General features: G+C 40.2%; 2 protein-coding genes across 2 annotated transcripts in view; one reads left to right on the forward strand and one right to left on the reverse strand.

The window, feature by feature from the left end:
• The window catches only part of LOC116394327 (uncharacterized), a 26,799-nt gene extending 7,605 nt beyond the window's left edge, over nucleotides 1-19,194 (reverse strand). The window contains exons 1-11 of the mRNA XM_031867355.1: nucleotides 19,069-19,194; nucleotides 18,049-18,067; nucleotides 17,388-17,632; nucleotides 16,168-16,214; nucleotides 15,805-15,933; nucleotides 7,499-7,582; nucleotides 7,104-7,168; nucleotides 6,120-6,405; nucleotides 4,821-4,975; nucleotides 3,634-3,913; nucleotides 2,897-3,041 (exon numbers count right to left, since the gene is read on the reverse strand). Of these exons, the coding sequence (XP_031723215.1) occupies nucleotides 2,897-3,041; nucleotides 3,634-3,913; nucleotides 4,821-4,975; nucleotides 6,120-6,405; nucleotides 7,104-7,168; nucleotides 7,499-7,582; nucleotides 15,805-15,933; nucleotides 16,168-16,214; nucleotides 17,388-17,632; nucleotides 18,049-18,067; nucleotides 19,069-19,194 (1,581 nt within the window). The remainder of the gene's footprint in view (nucleotides 1-2,896; nucleotides 3,042-3,633; nucleotides 3,914-4,820; nucleotides 4,976-6,119; nucleotides 6,406-7,103; nucleotides 7,169-7,498; nucleotides 7,583-15,804; nucleotides 15,934-16,167; nucleotides 16,215-17,387; nucleotides 17,633-18,048; nucleotides 18,068-19,068) is intronic.
• On the forward strand, nucleotides 10,251-13,907 carry LOC116394369 (uncharacterized). The gene is made up of 6 exons (XM_031867419.1): nucleotides 10,251-10,307; nucleotides 10,513-10,580; nucleotides 10,748-11,033; nucleotides 11,712-11,866; nucleotides 12,531-12,813; nucleotides 12,978-13,907. The coding sequence occupies exons 2-6, from the start codon at nucleotides 10,517-10,519 to the stop codon at nucleotides 13,126-13,128; spliced, it is 939 nt and encodes a 312-aa protein (XP_031723279.1). The 5' UTR covers nucleotides 10,251-10,307; nucleotides 10,513-10,516; the 3' UTR covers nucleotides 13,129-13,907.
• Nucleotides 19,195-19,453: the final 259 nt, after the last annotated feature.

A 19,453-nucleotide genomic window follows, 5' to 3' on the forward strand; every position in this document is an offset into this window, starting at 1 on the left:
CTTATCATCAGCGCACAACAGTCGCTTATCATCAGCGCACAACAGTCTCTTGAGCTTGAGAGATTCACGGTGCGCTCCGAGTTTTTGCTTACGGCCACATCCAGGCGTCCAGGAAACACAGTGCTGCGCACGCCTCTTCTACAGAGAGCTCTCTTTTTACAGCTGGAGATCAAATTGAATCATTTCAACATTTCAACTTTTATCTGCTAACACCAATCTGCCTCTCTCTTCCTCCGCCAAAGAGCGTGGATTCCGTTGAGGGGAGCCCAGACACTCCCACCCTATCACACAAGCGAGAATCACGCCATACAGAAATAAAGCTATGGTGAGATATGAAAATCTCCTACCTGATACGTGGCCTCTAAGCGTGGTTGTCTGTTGGCTGAAGAAGTGGAAGATGCCTCGGCTTCGACTCGAACACACGTTGGGGCGGCAATTATGTTGTGGCAAAATGACGAGAAGAGACGGCGAATTGAAGTTGCAACCCAGCGGGAAGTGTTTTAATAAGCACACGCCAACATACGAGTTCAGCAAATCCAAACAAATCCGATGTATTACTTTTCACAGATTACTTTTATACCAATCAAACCAGTGGGTTGAACCACAAACAACTCGTAAACTCGTGACTCAATTTCAGAAGTACATCTACAGAAGTGTGCCAAAGATCACACTGTTGTAGAATAACCGTACGAGACCTCATATAAACTGTTGCGTTATACCCACCACGTATGAACATGGTTAAAAGATAAACAGAACTTTGCCCAGACCAGACAAATATCAGTCAACCTGCCAAAGGTGTCAACCATGAACTCTCACACTTTGGATTCGTTGTAAACATCTCCTTGTGTACACTACTTCCACAACAACACACATCAATTCATTACCGATGATATTGGTTCAAGACTTTGTACTGTTCTTACAATTTTGAGGTACTTTACATGATTTTTTTCCCATTTTATACTACTTTATACTTCTACTACACTACTCCTCAGAGGGAAATATTGCACTTTTGACTCCACTTAATTTGTATGAAAACTAAAGTTACTTTGCAGATTATGATTTCACAATCAAAACGTGATCAATTGATGAAGTATGATGTATTATTATAGATTAAACCATCCATCAGTGTATAATGTAGTAATAAAATAGCCCCACCTCAACCAGCTGAGGTATTAAACTACTACTTATCTGTAATAATATTCTATATAATAATAATAATATAACACTCTCAAAGGGGCTACTCTGCCTAACGTGTACTTTTGATACTTTAATTACATTTGCTTTTAGTACTTTAGTTCTTATATTTAAGTAACATTTTGAATGCAAGACTTTTACTTGTAACAGAGTGTTTTTCACAGAGTGGTGTTGCTACTTTTACCGAAGTAACTCGTATGAGTACTTTTTTTATCATTGCTTACTGGACATCCTTCACGACCTCTGCAGACCATGGCTTGATTAAAATGGACCATTACAGCAGGTGGATTGGTTGAGAATGGATAAATAATCAGCACTTCATAAACTGGTGAAGTATAATACGGAGATATAACCAACAACTTCAGTTCAGAGAAGCAAAGAGGTCAGTCCAGCCTGATGCTCCTTACTCAAGACTTCACTGTATGATACTTTAAAGGTGTTTGTGTGGTTTTGGAGAGGTCTTTCCCAATGTGCTCTTTAACTGCCATCTGAGGGAAAATAGCTGTTGTCAGCCTTTTTCTATGTGCTTTTGACCTGAACAATACTATCCCTTAATGCTGAAAATGCTTATTTGCATATTTATTTATTTTTTTGCGCAATGTGCTTATTCCCAGAAACTTATAATTTTTTGCCAGCATCACTTTAATGTCTCTCTGTTTCAACATCTCAAATGCTCTGTGTAAGAGCCATTTTGTTGTTTTTGCTTTTGTGCAACCTCCCACTACATGGGGGCGTAGTGCCGGTGTGAATCCAGCCACAGGTAATATAATCCGTGGGGTCATTGGACACAGGTTGTTGCTAATAGGCAGAAGCAAACAGTTTTTGACCGTGCACATTTAACGAATGTAAATGTTATGATTTATTGATTTATGGAGAAAATGGATAACTGAAGAGAAAGTGGTGGAACTCTGTTTATGTGAGAAATAAAATGCCTATATTGGAAACTGGACTTCGTTATTTATGGCACGCGTCAGAACAAACATTTCAGCAACCGTAGTGACTTTTTTATTGGGAAGCAACAGTCACTCCAATAACAGTTACACATTCAATGCATATGACATACAGTAAATGCCTCATATAATCAGAGTAGTAAGCAGGATGATGGAAAAAGAATAACAGCAGCAGTGGATATAATACAGTATTAATGATAAAATCAGCATTGATGGTATCAGTAATAGTAACAGAAATGTGACTAATAATAATAATAATGATAGTAGCAGTAGGCGTCAGCAGGGCCATGGCAGGAGGTACGACCACTGCCCAGGTGTAACCACGATCCATGGCGAAGAAGCAAAGTTAGTAATGTGCATTAATGGGACACAAATTCATACAGAAGGAGGTAGAGAAGAGCAGAGAGGAGCTCAGTGTATCCTATGAAGTCCCCCAGTAGTCTAGGCCTACAGCATCATATCTAGCGGCTGGTCCAAGGCAAACCTGCAAGTCTGTCTGCCCCCAGGACTGAAACTTAGGGAAAACAGGAGGCCGTGTTAATGATTTAATTGTATTTCAGTGTTGATGACAGACAGTTTTATCATGCAGCAGGTAGTGACAGTAAACAAAAGGTTTGGTAAAAAACAACTCAACAGCAGTAGAAATTTAAACTTACGCACCAAGTAGTGCAATAAATAAATCTCACAATGGTATCACTGTCATAGTTTACAAAAGAAGTGCTTTTTGATTATTGTGAACTTCTTCATCCCTAATCCAGGCGAGAGCCATACACCTCCACCTCACACAGACTCAGAAACTCTTCTCTCGGGATGAATATGTTGACATAACGACCGTCCATCCCATTACACTGGAACTCTTCGACACCACCTGATGGGATACTTGTGATCACAGCACACCTGGCAGAAGAAACAGAAATGACGTTGTTGACTTCAAAAAAGGTTGGTCTCTGTCGCTTTAACAAAGAGCACAAAGCAGTAATGTAAATGTACTTTACTAATGTAAAGTAAAGGGCTTGCTAGGTCAGAGGTGTAGCTTGGAGCGAAGCCGATTATGTTTTGTAAGTGATGGTCTCAAGTTTATTTTGTGATACCAGAGGTTTCTTTCTAAAATACTTCATTTTTTGGCCACATGGGGGCAGTACAACAAAGTAAAATCAATACTTAGATATTATCACCTTTAAAAACAGACAGTTATCAGTGAATTAATCACTTTCACTATGCATAGTCATTTCATCCATTGTAATAAGAGGTGCCCTCCGAAACTTGGTTCTAAATGGTCCCCGGTTCTAAAGTGAGTATTGATAAGGTCTGGAGGTTCTGCTATCGGTACTTTAGAAGTTAACGTCTGAGCAAAATGTCTCAGCAATCCATCCAGTAGCAGCTGAGATCTTTCAGTCTGTAACAAAGAGCAGCTGTAAAGAAAATACAAATGTATCTCAAGATGTAAGTGAAGAAACCATGCATTTTAAACTAACAGGTTGTAAACTACCTGGGGTTGTTGTTGCCGAAGTTGTCAAGGGAATCTCCAATGTGGATCTCGGCTCCATTGAGTCGGTCCGAGTCTTCCACTCGGGTGGTTATCTTGACAGAAAACACTTTGTGGGTTTTGCGCAGATCCAGTCGCCACCAGGGGTTGATGTCGTTCATTGTGTGAGTGCAGGAGCCGTGCTCCCACTTGCTGCTAGGATTCCCATCTATGGCGTTATATGCAGGGCCAAACTCATACAGTGACGACTGTGAGGCTTTTCCTCCGAGGGCCAGGTTCTCTCCTGCAAAAGAAAATGCACATACATGTGTGACTTCTGATGCTGTTTTTGTTTTTCTTGCAATGTTCAATTTAATATCTCCAATGACTCATCAAGAAAATGTGAATGAATTTGCCGACATAATATAGGACAAAAACAGATGACCCCCTTCACAGACCCCCTTGGTGTCCCTGGCCCAGACCCTCCCTCCCCCTCCCCATTCCCTGCCTTTGGTCCCAACTCCCTCTCAACCACTTCCCCTTCCCCCCACACTTCCCCTGGCCACCTGAGAGACTTTGTTTTGCAAAGAACTTTGAGGTGTGGGGGGGGGGGGGGGGGGGGGGGGGGGTAGTGTAACGGACTGGGTGACTTGTAATGTTAACCTGTCATGTTATGTTATAACAGGTTGACAGAAGTTGTTTGAGATAAGAGTAATGGTTATTGCATTTACTGAGTTCAGGAGGTCAGTGAAGGTCTCATGACACGTGTAGCTGTTGAACCTGTCAATCATCCTAGCTACCTATGGGGATGGGTGGCACAAGTGAGGGTACCTGGGATTGGCAGAGAGAGTGAGGTGGGATGTTTTTGCTGTTGTCCTGCTAGCTTGTGTAGAGTTCGTCTATGACCGGGAGCGCTTTGTCGAGCATGTTAAGAGAACGTGTAGCAGTGTTGACTGTTGTTTGGCGTAGGCTGCGGCCCACAGTAGCGTGCATAAAGTGCAACAAGCAAGATAACATCTCGTAGCTTTCCTTATCGAGGGTCGCTACAATATGATTATTTTTAATGCAAATGTAGTATAAGCATACAATGTGAATAACATTAATAATATAAAAACAGTTTTCATATTTTATGTTTTATCTACTGGCTGACACCACAGTTTATAGATGCGATGTCACTGCATACTAATTCATGTAATAGCTCAAATGCTCACCAGTCGGGGCCCGGTACCCGTAGACTTCCACTTCACAGAGTGTGAGGTATTTCTGTGAACCCGGTACAACCACAGTCACGTAACGTCCCTCCACACGTTCAGTGAAAGTCAGAGTAACTGATTCGCCTGGATCCGTTCTAGTAATTTTACCAGCCCTAACAGAGAGAGGGAGAGAAAACAACACATGAATCACATTTTATAATACCTGTAGTCCTTTAACATGAAGATGAAAGAAACAAGCTTGTTTCATTCTTGAAAGTTGAATTCTCCTCACATATTAGCATAATGATACTTAGAAAAATAATTAACATTTATATACTGTACATATTTGTGGAAATAACATCTGACGGTGCCACATATCTATCGCCTCCACATGGCGACAGCTGAGCCTGCAGCTTGCAGCTAACAGCGCAAACAGTGTTTACGCGAGGGGGAACCGGAAAGTGGGCGCTACACTGCCGCGTTACCATGAACCAGCCAGTGGGGGCACGCTCACATGCACTAACATGAACATGCACGAAAAGCATGCAAAACCAGCCCGGCCATCAGGGGCGTCGTTAGGCCTATTTTAGGGGGGCTGAAGCCCCCCTCAAATGTTCTTTAGCCCCCCCAAATAATTTGGCATTATTGGCTTTAAAAAAAAAAGAAAAATAAATATTTTTATTTTGGTGATGTCATTAAACTATTGTTTCTCACATGGACAAGTTATTTATAGCTCTAACATGCTACATATGTGCGTGCGTTCTGGTTTGTATGTTTTCTCCCCCTTCAAATTACAATCCAACAGCCTGTCATCATACTTAACGACATAAAGTTGACACTGTCAGGTCCATTCTCCATCCATTGTGTGCGGTCCCTTTAAGAATTAGGATTTGGGAGTGACGCGGATATTCTTTATTTGAGAAAAGTTCATATTTGTGTTGTCAAATTTCACTGTGACCCTCAAATTCTGTCTCTTGTGTTATCATATACTGAATGCAAGCAAAACTACAGAGCAAAATCACACTCTCTCTGATTGAACCAATCTATGAACTGTCTGAAACAATGGATATCCGCGGCCCCAAATGGGCCCCAAAAAAAATTGCCCCGCACTCCGCGTGCAAACATGCCACTCCCCTTGGGGCTAAGCCCCCCCTTTCTTTGAATCCTAGAAACGCCCCTGCCAGCCATGTCAACAAAGAGATTGAAACATTCTTCAAATGTTCCTACCGGAGGTTAAAATTAGCATGATTCACAGACGTACTTACAAGACAAAAGGCAAAATAAAAGTTTTTTTTGATTGTGGATATATTTTCTTACACTGGGTTTGCGGCACCGTTGTTCTCTAAAGAGTTGCCGATGTGAATCTTTGCCCCGTTGAGCCTGTTCTCGCAGCAGTCTACTCTGTTGGAGATGATGACGGAGGTGACGATGTAGGACTCCAGCAGGTCCACTCTCCACCAGGGGTTGGTCTCTTGGTCAGTGTGGCTGCATGATCCCGAAGCGTAAATACCCTCACGGTTTCCATCAATAGCATTGTAAGCAGCTCCAAACGAGTCCTGCCAACGGTCTGACTGGGTCGCCTTTCCACGCAACGCCACGTTCTCTGGGAGAGAGACGGTTGAAAAACACATAAGAGATATGAAGGAAGATCGTTTGTGAATTGTTAAGCATAAATCTGTGTCTAACAATGTATTACTCCATGTCTTAGTGTGATACAGACCATGTGTTTCAACATTATATACTCTTGGTTTAAACTTAAACCATTAGCTCACTGTTATGTAGTCAACTATAGTGCGTTTGTGTATTTGGTAGTGTTTGCATGTGTTGCCAAATTGATGAATTTGTTTCTCTGTGATTAATTGTTGTGGAATTGGTGGAAAGATGTGTTGATTTGTTTGTGTCTCTTTGCATGCGTTTCCTTAAGTCTGATGAGCCACATGGCAACTTTTTGCTCATTGCTAAATCCTGCAGGAAGTTGTTGCAGACAAGTTTGCAGAAAAGAGGACGTTGGTCTGCCAATGCAGTTTAATGTGAGGAGGGAAATTCATTTTTATGAAGAACACAAGTACGATTTCAAAAACATAAAAACTATATAAAAAACTAAAATTAAGCCAAAAAAATTCTTGCTTCCTTTCACCACAACTCCAATGATTTTGGAGAAATAACTAAACTCCCGACAGTTAAAGAGTTAATTTTTATAAATATACTAGTTACTTTTCTTGCTTACAAAACAGACCTACGTGCACCTCCTGGTGATGATTGACAATAAAGACGTCACACATACTCTCAGATCATACTCACCATAAGTGTAAGCTGAGCGTGTCTCCAGGAGGAGCAGGAGAACCAAAACGCTGAGTTTCATTATTCTGGTTGAGAGAATCATTTATAAACCATATTTATTTTAAATGACACGTCTTATTATTCATTATTACTTGTGTAATATGTGTCCTATTGGAATTCTGGAGGAGTGATTACAACAATAATCTTGAATGTGTTACATTTCAACAATAAGATTAGATAGAACTTCATCCAGAGGGAAACTCATTCATATTCAGTTACATTTCACAATTATGGTTAAAACCATTACAACTATTATTTGCTTCCATGTGCTCCAGAGGTACATATCGACATGCTAAAGATACTCTGAAACTGATGCAGGAAGATGATCTGATGCATAAAGAAATGAAAAGTGTTACCTGGAGTCCCCAACAGTCGGATGATTCAACGAAGAAGACAAAAGCTTCCAAACACCTAAAACCGAAACAGTTCCCGTGCTCTTTCTATGCGTCTCGGTGAAACCGTATCCAACCAATCATCAGAAATCAGATCATATTCATCTTCAACTCTTATCCAATCACATGCCATCGGTTTACTCCCATGCACATGTATTTCCCTTCCCGAAACTCGTGACTCAATTTCAGAAGTGCATCTACAGAAGTGTACCAAAGATCACACACATCAATTCATTACCGATGATATTGGTTCAAGACTTTGTACTGATCTTAAAATTTTTGAGGTACTTTACATGATTTTTCCCCATTTTATACTACTTTATACTTCTACTACACTACTCCTCAGAGGGAAATATTGCACTTTTGACTCCACTTAATTTGTATGAAAAGCAAGACTTTTACTTGTAACAGAGTGTTCTTCACAGAGTCGTGTTGTTACTTTTACTGAAGTAACTCGTATGAGTACTTTTTCTATCATTGCTTACTGGACATCCTTCACGACCTCTGCCTACTTTAAAGGTGTTTGTGTGGTTTTGGAGAGGTCTTTCCCAATGTGCTCTTTAACTTCCATGTGAAGAAAATAGCTGTTGTCAGCCTTTTTCTATGTCCTTTTGACCTGAAGGATTTGACCGTTAATGCTGAAAATGCTTAGTTGCAGATTTACTTATTTTTTTGCGCAATGTGCTTCTTCCCTCTTTGATAATACAACCCAAAGCAACTTGTAATAATTAAAGCAACAGTGCGTAGCAGAACTGTAATATAATAATATTAAGTATGTTTACTTATATATATATATATATATATATATACATACTGCATATAAGAAGTGGATTTCAATGGTGGAATCTGATTTAGTAAATGACTCCATTGAAACTAATTACTACTTACTAAAATGAATTTTTAAATTGCTTCATATCTTGAGGAGCTTTTCCTTCATGAAAATCTAGTTTTAAGACCCACATTCTTTCTGCTGATACTGTGCTTTTCAAAAGCAGAGTGTTTGTGTTCATGGTAATGTCAGTCAGTGCAACAGTGTGGCTCATTGATGTGTTTTTAATAGTTTTTGGACAATGGAGCTGTATTGTACAGAGGAATAAGATATATCGGTTACAAAGACAATACTTATTAGGATCAATTCATCGTTCATTTTTTGTCTTTTCATTGGATTTCTGGACAATTATTATTGACCTATTCTCCCTTCCTTTCACACCATTGTTTGTTTGCCTTTACAGCATCGATATTACATCCCTGATAATGCTTATCTAATCAAACCAGGAAGTTGTGTCTCATATCATCCACCTTGCGTGTGAATTACAAACATGAATGTTCTCTAATTTGACTGTTTCATCTCTGTGTTTATCTGACCAGGAAGTACAAACTGATTTATTCGTGAATTTACAGTAAACAGCAAGTACGCGTGACACATTTTTTAAAAACAAAAGGTTGCCTATAAAAGGAAGACGCATGATAAAAGTGCATGTTTAGATTGTTGCAGTCAACATTTAACTAATCTTGTGATGTAACCTGTAACCAGATTTTGTCAAAATGTAGTTTGAAGTACCCCATCCTTTCAGTTGATGATGGGCTTTTCTAACTAAACTACAGTGTTTGTGTTCATGATAATGAAGAAACTTGTTAATCAGTGCAACAATGTGGCTGTTTGATAATTTTTGGAAGACTAAGACACAGAGGAATAAAGTATATTAAGCTTTGATGACAAAGACAATACTTAATAGTACGATTATTGATTTTGGTCTTTTCATTGGATTTTCTGCTTATTTGAGCAGCACAATCCGAGTGCCATATATTGCCTTTATATTCGAGAGAAGGCAAACATCAAACTGTGACATGAAAACAGTTAGTGCCCCAAACTGTACAAGTGTACCAAGTTCCATGCTTTAAGGAAAAAGTGAAGAACAATTTCACATATCGCCTGGACTAAAAGGGAAATTTGACATTTGCCCCGCCTTATTCTTTAAAACCCTTTAACCTCTCGGTGCTGGAATAGTATTTACTGTAATTTGGAAAATATTCCTATACCCGCTTTGCGTGAGTCTTTTAATGCTGAAATACATAATACCAAAAACCAGGTTGTCTTTTAAGTATTTATTCTCTGCGCAGAGAAGGTTCAATCATCCCAACAGAATGCGTACAGTCTCAGTGAGGAAGAACCTCGAAAAAAGTGAACAAGCTTTCTTTATACAGAATGAGCGAAGGTGGGGGAAGATGGCCAATGTTACAGACATTTTGGTCTCAGACTGATAGGAACAACAATGAAAAACAAACAGCCAGCAACCAAAACAAGCGGCCCAAAGGCCTTGGTGCTGGAACATTCTCATACAACACAGTTAGTTATCTATGTGAACAGGCAAGGGAGAACTCTTCTTCTGCACAACAGAGACACGGTGAAGTTCAACAAAGTTCAGAGCAAAATTACTTATGCATGAATATATACTGAGTAGAAATATATACTACGTAAAAAATTATCATTACAACTGTAATGTGGGTTTTTAGCTAAGCTCAAGTTTTTTAAATCACACTTTAATATCGTTAAAAGCTCCGGATCCCTGATCTGCCTAATAGCCGAAATGAGCCTTATCTACATACAAGGACAAAGACAAGTCATCTGTGGTAAATCATCAATGAACAACAGAATGTGCCACGATAAGAGGTGCACATAAATATCCCTGTGTGGTCCACATTCAATCAAATTCACCAACATAACATAAACAGCGGCTCCTCGTCTTCTTCTGAGTCAATTCTGCAAGTCAAGGTATGTTAAAGTTGAATTATGATGCTTTTAAATACAGTTTCTTCTTTGCCACCAGTTATTCTTCTGATAACAGTTGATTCAGTTTGTGCACTTTGGATATCGAACATCTGGAACAAAGATTGTTGTAAATTTCAACCAGTATTAAAGAATATGTTTATTCCTTCAGTTTAATTCTGTTGTTGACTCTCTTGCATGTCTCAACCAGAACAATGAAACACAGTTCAGTTCTGCCTTTGCTGCTCCTCCTGGGGACGTACTCGGCTTACACCTATCGTAAGTATGATCCGGCTATTTATGTGATATCTTTGTTCTATAACATTAAAGTCTCTCTTCACTCAAAAATGTGTTTTGGCCAAAGAAAAGGTTATTGCAGGTTTGGTCATTTTCAAACAGTTCTCCATCAATTATTTTAACGTGTATTTCCACTATCTCATTAACAGAAAATGTGGCCTTGCGTGGAAAAGCGACCCAGTCAAATCGTGATCCAAACTTTTATTCATCTGCTTACAATGCTATCGATGGAAATCGTGAATCTAAATACGATGCTGGATCCTGCAGCCACACTGTTAAACAGACCAACCCCTGGTGGAGAGTGGACCTGCTGGAGTCCTACATCGTCACCTTCGTCATCGTCACCAACAGAGTGGACTGCTGCGAGGACAGGATCAACGGGGCAGAGATTCACATCGGCAACTCTTTACGAGACAACGGTGCCGCAAACCCAGTGTGAGTGAACGTAATCAAGTTTCAAGTCAAGTTTGAGTTTATTGTCATTCCTCTCCTTACAGGTCATGCAAAACAAAAAGCAGGAATGAAATATAGTATTCTATGAATTAAGACAAAGCAATAACAACCAGCATAGAACAATAGGAGCAGTAACTATCAAGCACGCCATCACCCTGCTTTCTAAAGCAGACATCACTGTGCATTCGAAGTCTTTAACATTCATCCGGACTTCTAGCATTTTTTCTTGGTCTGCTGGAAAGCAGCCCATTATTTTTCTGTGTGCCTCACGTGTGAAAGTTCAGGACACAAACAGCTGTGGAAGAAAAGCTGATTTTGAACCTGGGGGTGACTTGATACTCCTCAGCCGTCTCCCTGAAGGCAGCGGGTCAAAAACAGGGTGAGAGGAGTCCTTCATGATGCTGAAGGACTTCCTAAATACAGGGTTTCACTAAGGAAATTGTTTAGCAGATGTTAACAGCTCATCGTATGGTCTGTTATCTAGTCCATCACTAAATGATAGCAACACTCATTGAACATGTGGCATGTGCTGTGTGAAATACCGTCTCAACTCTTTCTCCAGCAGGTTAAGTGTTTGTATTATTTATTACTTTATATTGCTGTATACCTGTCAAGCACCCCACCTATAAAACGAATGAATGCTTCCTCTCTCTCTTTTAGGGTTGGTGTGATTTCTCATATCCCAGCAGGCAGCTCTTTAAATATCACTTTTACCAGACCTGTGGAGGGACGTTATGTGACTGTGCTGCTACCTGGTACAAAAAGAATTCTTACACTCTGTGAAGTGGAAGTCTACGGGTACCGTGCTCCAACTGGTGAGAACTGAACATGAGGCTGAAGCCACACAAGATGTGATTTTCTATGTGATGCCACCGCCTCATTTTCTATTCAGCCGAGGTCACACCAGAGTTTGAACTGAATTCCTTTGAATGAAGAAAACAGATGCATGCACTTCCTGTGACTAATAAATCTCTTCTTTTTTGCAAAGTTGTATATATTTGAGGGAAATATGTCTTAACACTAACATTTAATATAGTGAAACTCACCAGCCAGCCAATTTGGTTTTAAAATGAATAAGCATCTTAAAAAGTATTCATAGGCGATCTTAATTGGAAAATTATAAGAAGAAACATTTTCTGAAAAGTTAAGATTAGCAAATTCGTCATAAATACAATACAATTGAAACATTTACTGCTGCTAGCTGCTGGTGCGTCCTTCAAGTTTTGCAGTGCCGATCCAAATAAACAACAGGCATCGTCACAACTTTCCATGACTTCTCCATCTTTTACTGCTGTTTCTTCTGGAAAGCTGGAAAATGGCAACACTGTGCAAATAGTTGTGAACATCAGTTTCAAGATATTTATAGATTGAGGCAACTTTGTTCTGCAGAAAGCCTCACGTTGAACAACTATATCAGCGCTGTTTGCAAATTGACTGAACTTGACTGAACTTAAGCTTAAGCTTAAGTTTTGTTTGCAGGAGAGAACCTGGCACTTCAAGGAAAAGCCACACAGTCGTCACTGTATTCTATAGGTGTCGCAAATAACGCCATGGATGGGAATCATGCCAGCTACTGGAACCAGGCTTCTTGTACTCATACAAAGGCCGACTTTAACCCCTGGTGGCGACTGGACCTCGGCAAAACCCATAAAGTGTTTTCTGTCAACATAACCAACGTTATAGATTCTTTGCCACAACGACTTAATGGAGCTGAGATCCTCATTGGAGATTCGCTTGAAAACAATGGCAACAACAATTCCAGGTATAGTTTACAATCCTCAATATAACTAAAAGTTTGGGATTAATGGATATTTGTCATTGAGTTTCTTTTTTCAAAACGTAGCAGTGACTTGTATTTCTCAAATTAATTTATTGGAGTATGAAAATGATCATTCGGTGAGATAAAGTTATTTCTTCTACCGCTAGGTGTGCTGTGATCTCAAGCATCCCTGGAGGTTTCACCGAAAACTTCCAGTGTAACGGGATGGACGGTCGCTACATTAACGTTGCCATTCCCGGAAGAAGCGAGTACCTGACCCTGTGTGAGGTGGAGGTGTACGGGTCCAGACTGGATTAGATCTGTGAAGGCTCATAATGTAAAACAATGACATTTTACATTGGTGATGTTCATCTGAGTCTCATGGTGCGATCATAGCTTAAAGGGACAGTTCACCACAGAGTTTTGGACATATGGGCCGTAGAGATGTCTGCCTTCACTTGAATGTAACAGAACTAGATGACACTCGGCTTGTGGTGCTCAAAGCGCCAAAATTATACATTTAAAAAACTAGACACCGATGTCTCTTTTCTAGAAATCATGATCGGTTACTCAAGATAATCCTCAGACCAGTTTTGTTTAGGAACAATTTTCTTTTTACCAAACTACACCCGCCAACCGTGTCCGGAAACAGACAGAAACTGCTGAGTTTTTCAGATGTACTTTTTGGGGCTTGAGCACCACAAGCCGAGTGCCATCTAGTTCCAGTATATTAGAGAGAAGGCAGACATCTCCAACCATGTTAATTTAGCCAATCCGTTCATGGTCGATCAGTTTTCATATTCATCCATGTCAATCATCATCGGTGTGTACAGAAATCAAACACATTTTCAATGCTTCTCTAGTTTTATTATCACATATTATAACGGGCCTTATCTCTTCTTCTCTTGTGCTTTCACACTTCAATGTTACATTCCTCAGAATGCAACGCGCACACGTTATATCACACCGGGAAGTTGTGTCTTGTGTGATCCACCTGTCAGCGTATCAGCAAAATAAATATATTCTCTAATGTTACACATTTTTCAAAACACATCGGAGCCTATAAAAGGAAGACACATAATAAAAGTGCATGTACCGATTCAACTAATGTCATAATGTAACCTGAAAATATTTGTACAGCATATTGCTCTTCTTATGTACTTCACACATTGCAAGAATAAAAGCATGTTGCATTTACTGTGTCTGTGTGAGAGTCAAGAGGGCGCCATCCTGTGGCGACACTATCCTGCTTTCTTTGTTTTTCCGTGCTGTGAGCTTGTTCAGCTGTGACAGATTCAAATGATGCACATAAGAGAGAGTAGGAGTCGCTTGTATGTCAGCTGATATCAGACTCTTCCTGGCTGCAGAGAGTTTGTCCGTCCATCCAAGTCTAGGAGGGAGAGCAGGTTTACACCGTCTCTTCTTCTCTGAAGTGGATTATAAAGATAAAGATCACCAGACTCATTTCTTCATGAGGTAAATCAGTCCAGTCTGTGACACTAAGGCACAAACACCCTTAGGTTGATATTAAAGATGTAAATCTTAACTAAATTATCGTTTCTTTTTCTTAAAGGCTCAGTAATTTCCTAAAACAAAGGGCAAAGGATGATTACTAACTGTGCAAAGCAGGGCACTTGATTCCCAAGTGTCCCAAAACCCATGGTTCATTGTGTGAAAATAGTTTTGAGGTCATTTCAATAACTGTAACTTTGTTTGGGAGTTTGGGAATATACACTATTTGTACTGATTGACACAAGACAGGCCTCTAAGTGAGTGAGTCCTGCTTCATCATCTGGTTCCTAAAGTTCAAACTTAGCCTTGTTCTTATGTCGTATGCTTTCTAAGTGGAGTTTTACGTATCACCAAATCAAAACACGTTGCTCCACACAAACTACTTCTAATGTACTTCTAAAAATACACCTCCCAGCACATCTGAAGCTCAATAGGAGATAATACAAAAGGTTCAATGTGGAATGAATACAGGTACAATGAAAACAAAAAAAGAAAAAGAAACAAATGAAGGCTTTTTTTATGCTTTAATTTATTCCATGAAAGGTGAATATTCATCCGCTGGCAGTGAGAGAACAAAGACAAGTTCAGAATTAGAAATTGAAATCTTCACTTCAGTCAAATTAATCTGCGACAGTTTTAAAAAACAGATCATGATGCAAACAAATACAAAAGTACAAAGTTCATACAAAATCATACGTAGGCCTACATATACAACATTATTGTCACTGTAGGTTAAATGCAATACAAATATACATATTATTATTATTGTTATTATACAGGTATGGCTGGTGTGTTTTATCTGTGTTTCTGAGTATAGTCGTGACTCGGTGTGTGACGCAACTGTCATGGCTGTTGTATTCCTGAGGACCTAAAGAAGCGCAGTGTCGAGTGTTGTTTTTTAGGAGCTTTTCTTCTGAGATAGCAAAGGCCAAGCATTCGGCCCGTTGCGAACAGGCATGTTTTGCACGGTTACTGCACTATAAGAAGAAGAGGAAATACAGGCAGAGGACAGAGTCTCTGCAGATACAGACACCGCCACACTTCTAGTGGGTCGTAAGTGATGATTGAGAACGATCAATTTTTATGAGTATTTATTCGTGCATAGTATAGCTTTAGTATTATATGTAACACCTTTACTTTTTCCCCTATGAAACGCCAAAATGTCTGCCGATTATTTAAGCATTGTTTTCGATCAAATCTTTTTTCCCGCTCAGTTGTTAGAACAGAATTTAAAATTTGATAATAGGATGGTTCTCTACACTTTGGGACAGGTAGTTTGAATCTCATCTTGTGTTTTTGTCTGGTACCTTTGAAGATCCAAACAGTTGCCTTTTTTAATTTGGTATACCGAACTAAAACTAATGCAGTCTAATACAACCACCCTGAAGTGAATCCTTCCTTCGTTAAGGTGATAATGTTGAGTTTGTTTGTTGGAACTGAGGTGTTGATTCATCATGTACCTAATCCAGTCTGGAGCCGTACACCTCCACCTCACACAGGCTCAGGTACTCGCTTCTTCCAGGAATGACGATGTTGACGTACCGACCATCCATCCCGTTACACTGGAAGTTTTCAGTGAAACCTGGAGAGATTCTTGAGATCACAGCACACCTAGCAGAGGAAGAAATTACTTTGTTAACTCACCGAATGATCATTTGAAACCCGAACAAACTCGAAAAGATACTAAATAATTTGATAAACATATACTGCTAAGTTATGACAAACCTTCATTCTTTAGTACTTGTTTTGAGGATTGATGTGTTTACAAACAAACCCAATGATAGATATCCATTAATCACAAACTTCTAGTTATAGTAGCATTTCAGTTGATGGACATTAAATTACCTGGGATTGCTGTTGCCACTGTTTTCAAGAGAATTTCCAATTCTGATCTCAGCCCCAACAAGTTGTAATTTAGGATCTATGTAGTTGGTTATGTTGACAGAAAACACTTTATGGGTTTTGCCCAGGTCCACTCGCCACCAGGGGTTAAAGTCTTGATTTGTGTAAGTACAAGAAGCCTGGTTCCAGTTGGTGGCACGATTCCCATCGATGGCATAATATGCCATGCCTGCAGCATGCAGTGACGACTGTGTGGCTTTTCCTTGGATTGCCAAGTTCTCTCCTGCATTAAGAACACATTTGCAAACAACAGAACTGATCATTACTTTTACTTGACGCTTTGTGCAGAACAAAGTCTATGTATGTCTTGAAACTAAAATTCACTATTAGCACATTGTTGCCATTTTCCAGCTTTCCAGAAGATACAGCAGTAACACATGGAAAAGTCATGGAGAGTTGGAAAGATGCCTGTTTTTAATTTGGATGAGCACTGCAAAACGTACAGGATGCACCAGCAGCTAGCAGTAGTAATTGTGTCAATGTTCAATTGTGTCAGTATCCACAGTATGACAAATTTGCAAATCTTAACTTTTCTGAATGAAAATTGGTGGACTGGTGAGTTTCACTATATTACATGTTAGAGTTAAGACTCAATTTCGCTCAATTAAATACAACTTTGCAAAGAAGAGATTTATTAGTGACAGGAAGTGTTGTGTGCATCTATTTTCTTAATTCAAAGGAATGCAGTTCAAACTCTGGTGTGACCTCGGCTGAATAGAAAATGAGGCGGTGGCATCACATAGAAGATCACATCTTGTGTGGCTTCAGCCTCATGTTCAGTTCTCACCAGTTGGAGCACAGTACCCGTAGACTTCCACTTCACAGAGTGTAAGAATTCTTTTTGGACCAGGTAGCACCACAGTCACATAACGTCCCTCCACAGGTCTGGTAAAAGTGATTTTTAAAGACCTGCCTGCTGGGATATGAGAAATCACACCAACCCTAAAAGAGAGAGAGGAAGCATTCATTCGTTTTATAGGTGGGGTGCTTGACAGGTATACAGCAATATAAAGTAATAGATCATAAGATGAGCTGTTGCAGGATTTGGGTGGCTTACCTCTACTAAACAATTTCCTTGTATTGTAAAAGAAACATTGCATTTAAGTAGTCATTACGTTCACTCACACTGGGTTTGCGGCACCGTTGTTTAAAGAGTTGCCTACGTAAATCTCTGCCCCGTTGATCCTGTCCTCGCAGCAGTCCACTCTGTTGGTGACGATGATGGAGGTGACGATGTAGGACTCCAGCAGGTCCACTCTCCACCAGGGGATGGTCTGTTCAACAGTGTGGCTGCATGATCCAGCCAAGTAGTTAGATTCACGATTTCCATCGATAGCATTGTAAGCAGATGAATAAAGGTCTGGATTACGATGTGACTGGGTTGCTTTTCCACGCAAGGCCACATTTTCTGGGAATGAAACGGTGGAAATACACATTAAAATATTTGATGGAAAAATGTTTGAAAATGACCAAACCTGCAATAACCTTTTTTTATTGGCCACTTATTGACACATCCAACAGTTACAGATCAACATGATCATGTAGTGTTTGAGTCCACCTGATGAATCAACCCTGTATCTTGGCAGGTCGTGAAATAGAAACGAAATGCAATATATTCATTTCTTGTACGGGGGACATGAATTGTCCGTTTTCTTTATGTCACTCAGCACAAAAACAATGTCAATGGAAAGTCAATTAGGATCCTTTAGGATCTTTAAAACTAGTCACTTGGCTCTGTTATTCACTCCTATGGCTTTTCCTGTCTTAGCTATGCAGATGACACTCAACTTAAATTATTTATTTTCCAAGGTCTGAAACCATTACCTTGCAGGGCAGCCGGATTCTTGTAATGCCACGAGAATCACGGGATCACATATCACACAAATATTCATGTTAACATGCTTCAAGTAATGTGTTTGTGTCCAGCAACCCAGTGTCCAGACCAATTAGCGTCTTGCGAGGAGCTATGGCCGTGGCATAGATGTGTGTGAGACGACACAGAGAGGCGACTGTTCAAAACAACAATGGCGGCCTAAAGAGGTTAGCGTGGATGCTGCAATAGCATCAGTTGTATCAGAACTGGTGAGCATTTCTTCATTGAAAGGAGAGCAAAGAACGGCACTGAAGGCTTTCCTTAATGGAAAAGCTGTGTGTGGCGGACAGATACCACAGGCCCTTCCTTCCTGCCGCTGTCAGACTGCACAACCAACCCTGCTCCCAGTAGAGCGCACTTACCAAGAACTGACAAATTCCTCATTCATTTATTCATTCATGTGCAATATCAATCCAATGTATCCACTGTAAAATATAAATGTGCAACATCAACACTTAATCTTTACTGCCTCATAGGTGCAATAATATGAACCCAACCAATCAGTCTGATTATACCATATTTTAGTTGTTGTTGTTTTTTAGCTTTTTTACTTTATTATACATTTATTATACCTTTAGTGTCTGATTACTTATTGTCCGACAATATACCTGATTGTTTTTTTACTTAAGTCTCTTGTTCGTGCACTATCCACTCTACTGCTGTAATCCTGCAAATATCCCAGCTGTGGGATAAAAGATGTTTTTGCTCTTCTCTCGTCTGATTTCCGCAAGAGATTAATTACCAGATGGTTCATCCAATCACCTGCCAGGACTTTTTTGAAAGTGCCTACCCTTTTCACTTTCCATTGACGGCTTCTCGGATTGTTCTGTGTAACAAACCATCGGTCAGGTCAGCTTATGGAACCCAGGTGGCAGCACAAATCTGTCTGCATGCCTGCACACCACCTGAAGCTCAACATCAACAAGACTCAGCTGCTCTTCCTTCCAGGGAAAGCATCTCCCATCCGTGACCTCCATCACCATTGAGAACTCTGTGGTGTCCCTGACTCGTAGTGCAAGGAACCTGGATGTGACACTTGATGACCAGCTGTCCTTTGCTGCCAACATGGCTGCAACAACCTGCTCCTGCAGATTCATTCTCCACAACATCAGGAGAATACGTCCATTACTCACCTTGGAGGCGACGCAGTCTGTGCCAGGCTCATCTCATCTAATTACTAAACCACTGCGACTCATCCAGGCAGCAGCCTGCCACCAACCTACTTCCTCCACCCTGCACTGGCTCCCACTGGCTGCTCGGATCTGATTCAAGACACTGGTACTTGCCTACCGTGTGTTGAATGGCTCAGGCCCATACTACATCCAGCACATAGTCAAACCCTATTTCCCAGCCCGT

Source organism: Anarrhichthys ocellatus, unplaced genomic scaffold (assembly GCF_004355925.1).
Source record: "Anarrhichthys ocellatus isolate YVR2014 unplaced genomic scaffold, GSC_Weel_1.0 scaffold39, whole genome shotgun sequence".
Classification (NCBI taxonomy): Eukaryota; Metazoa; Chordata; class Actinopteri; order Perciformes; family Anarhichadidae; genus Anarrhichthys; species Anarrhichthys ocellatus.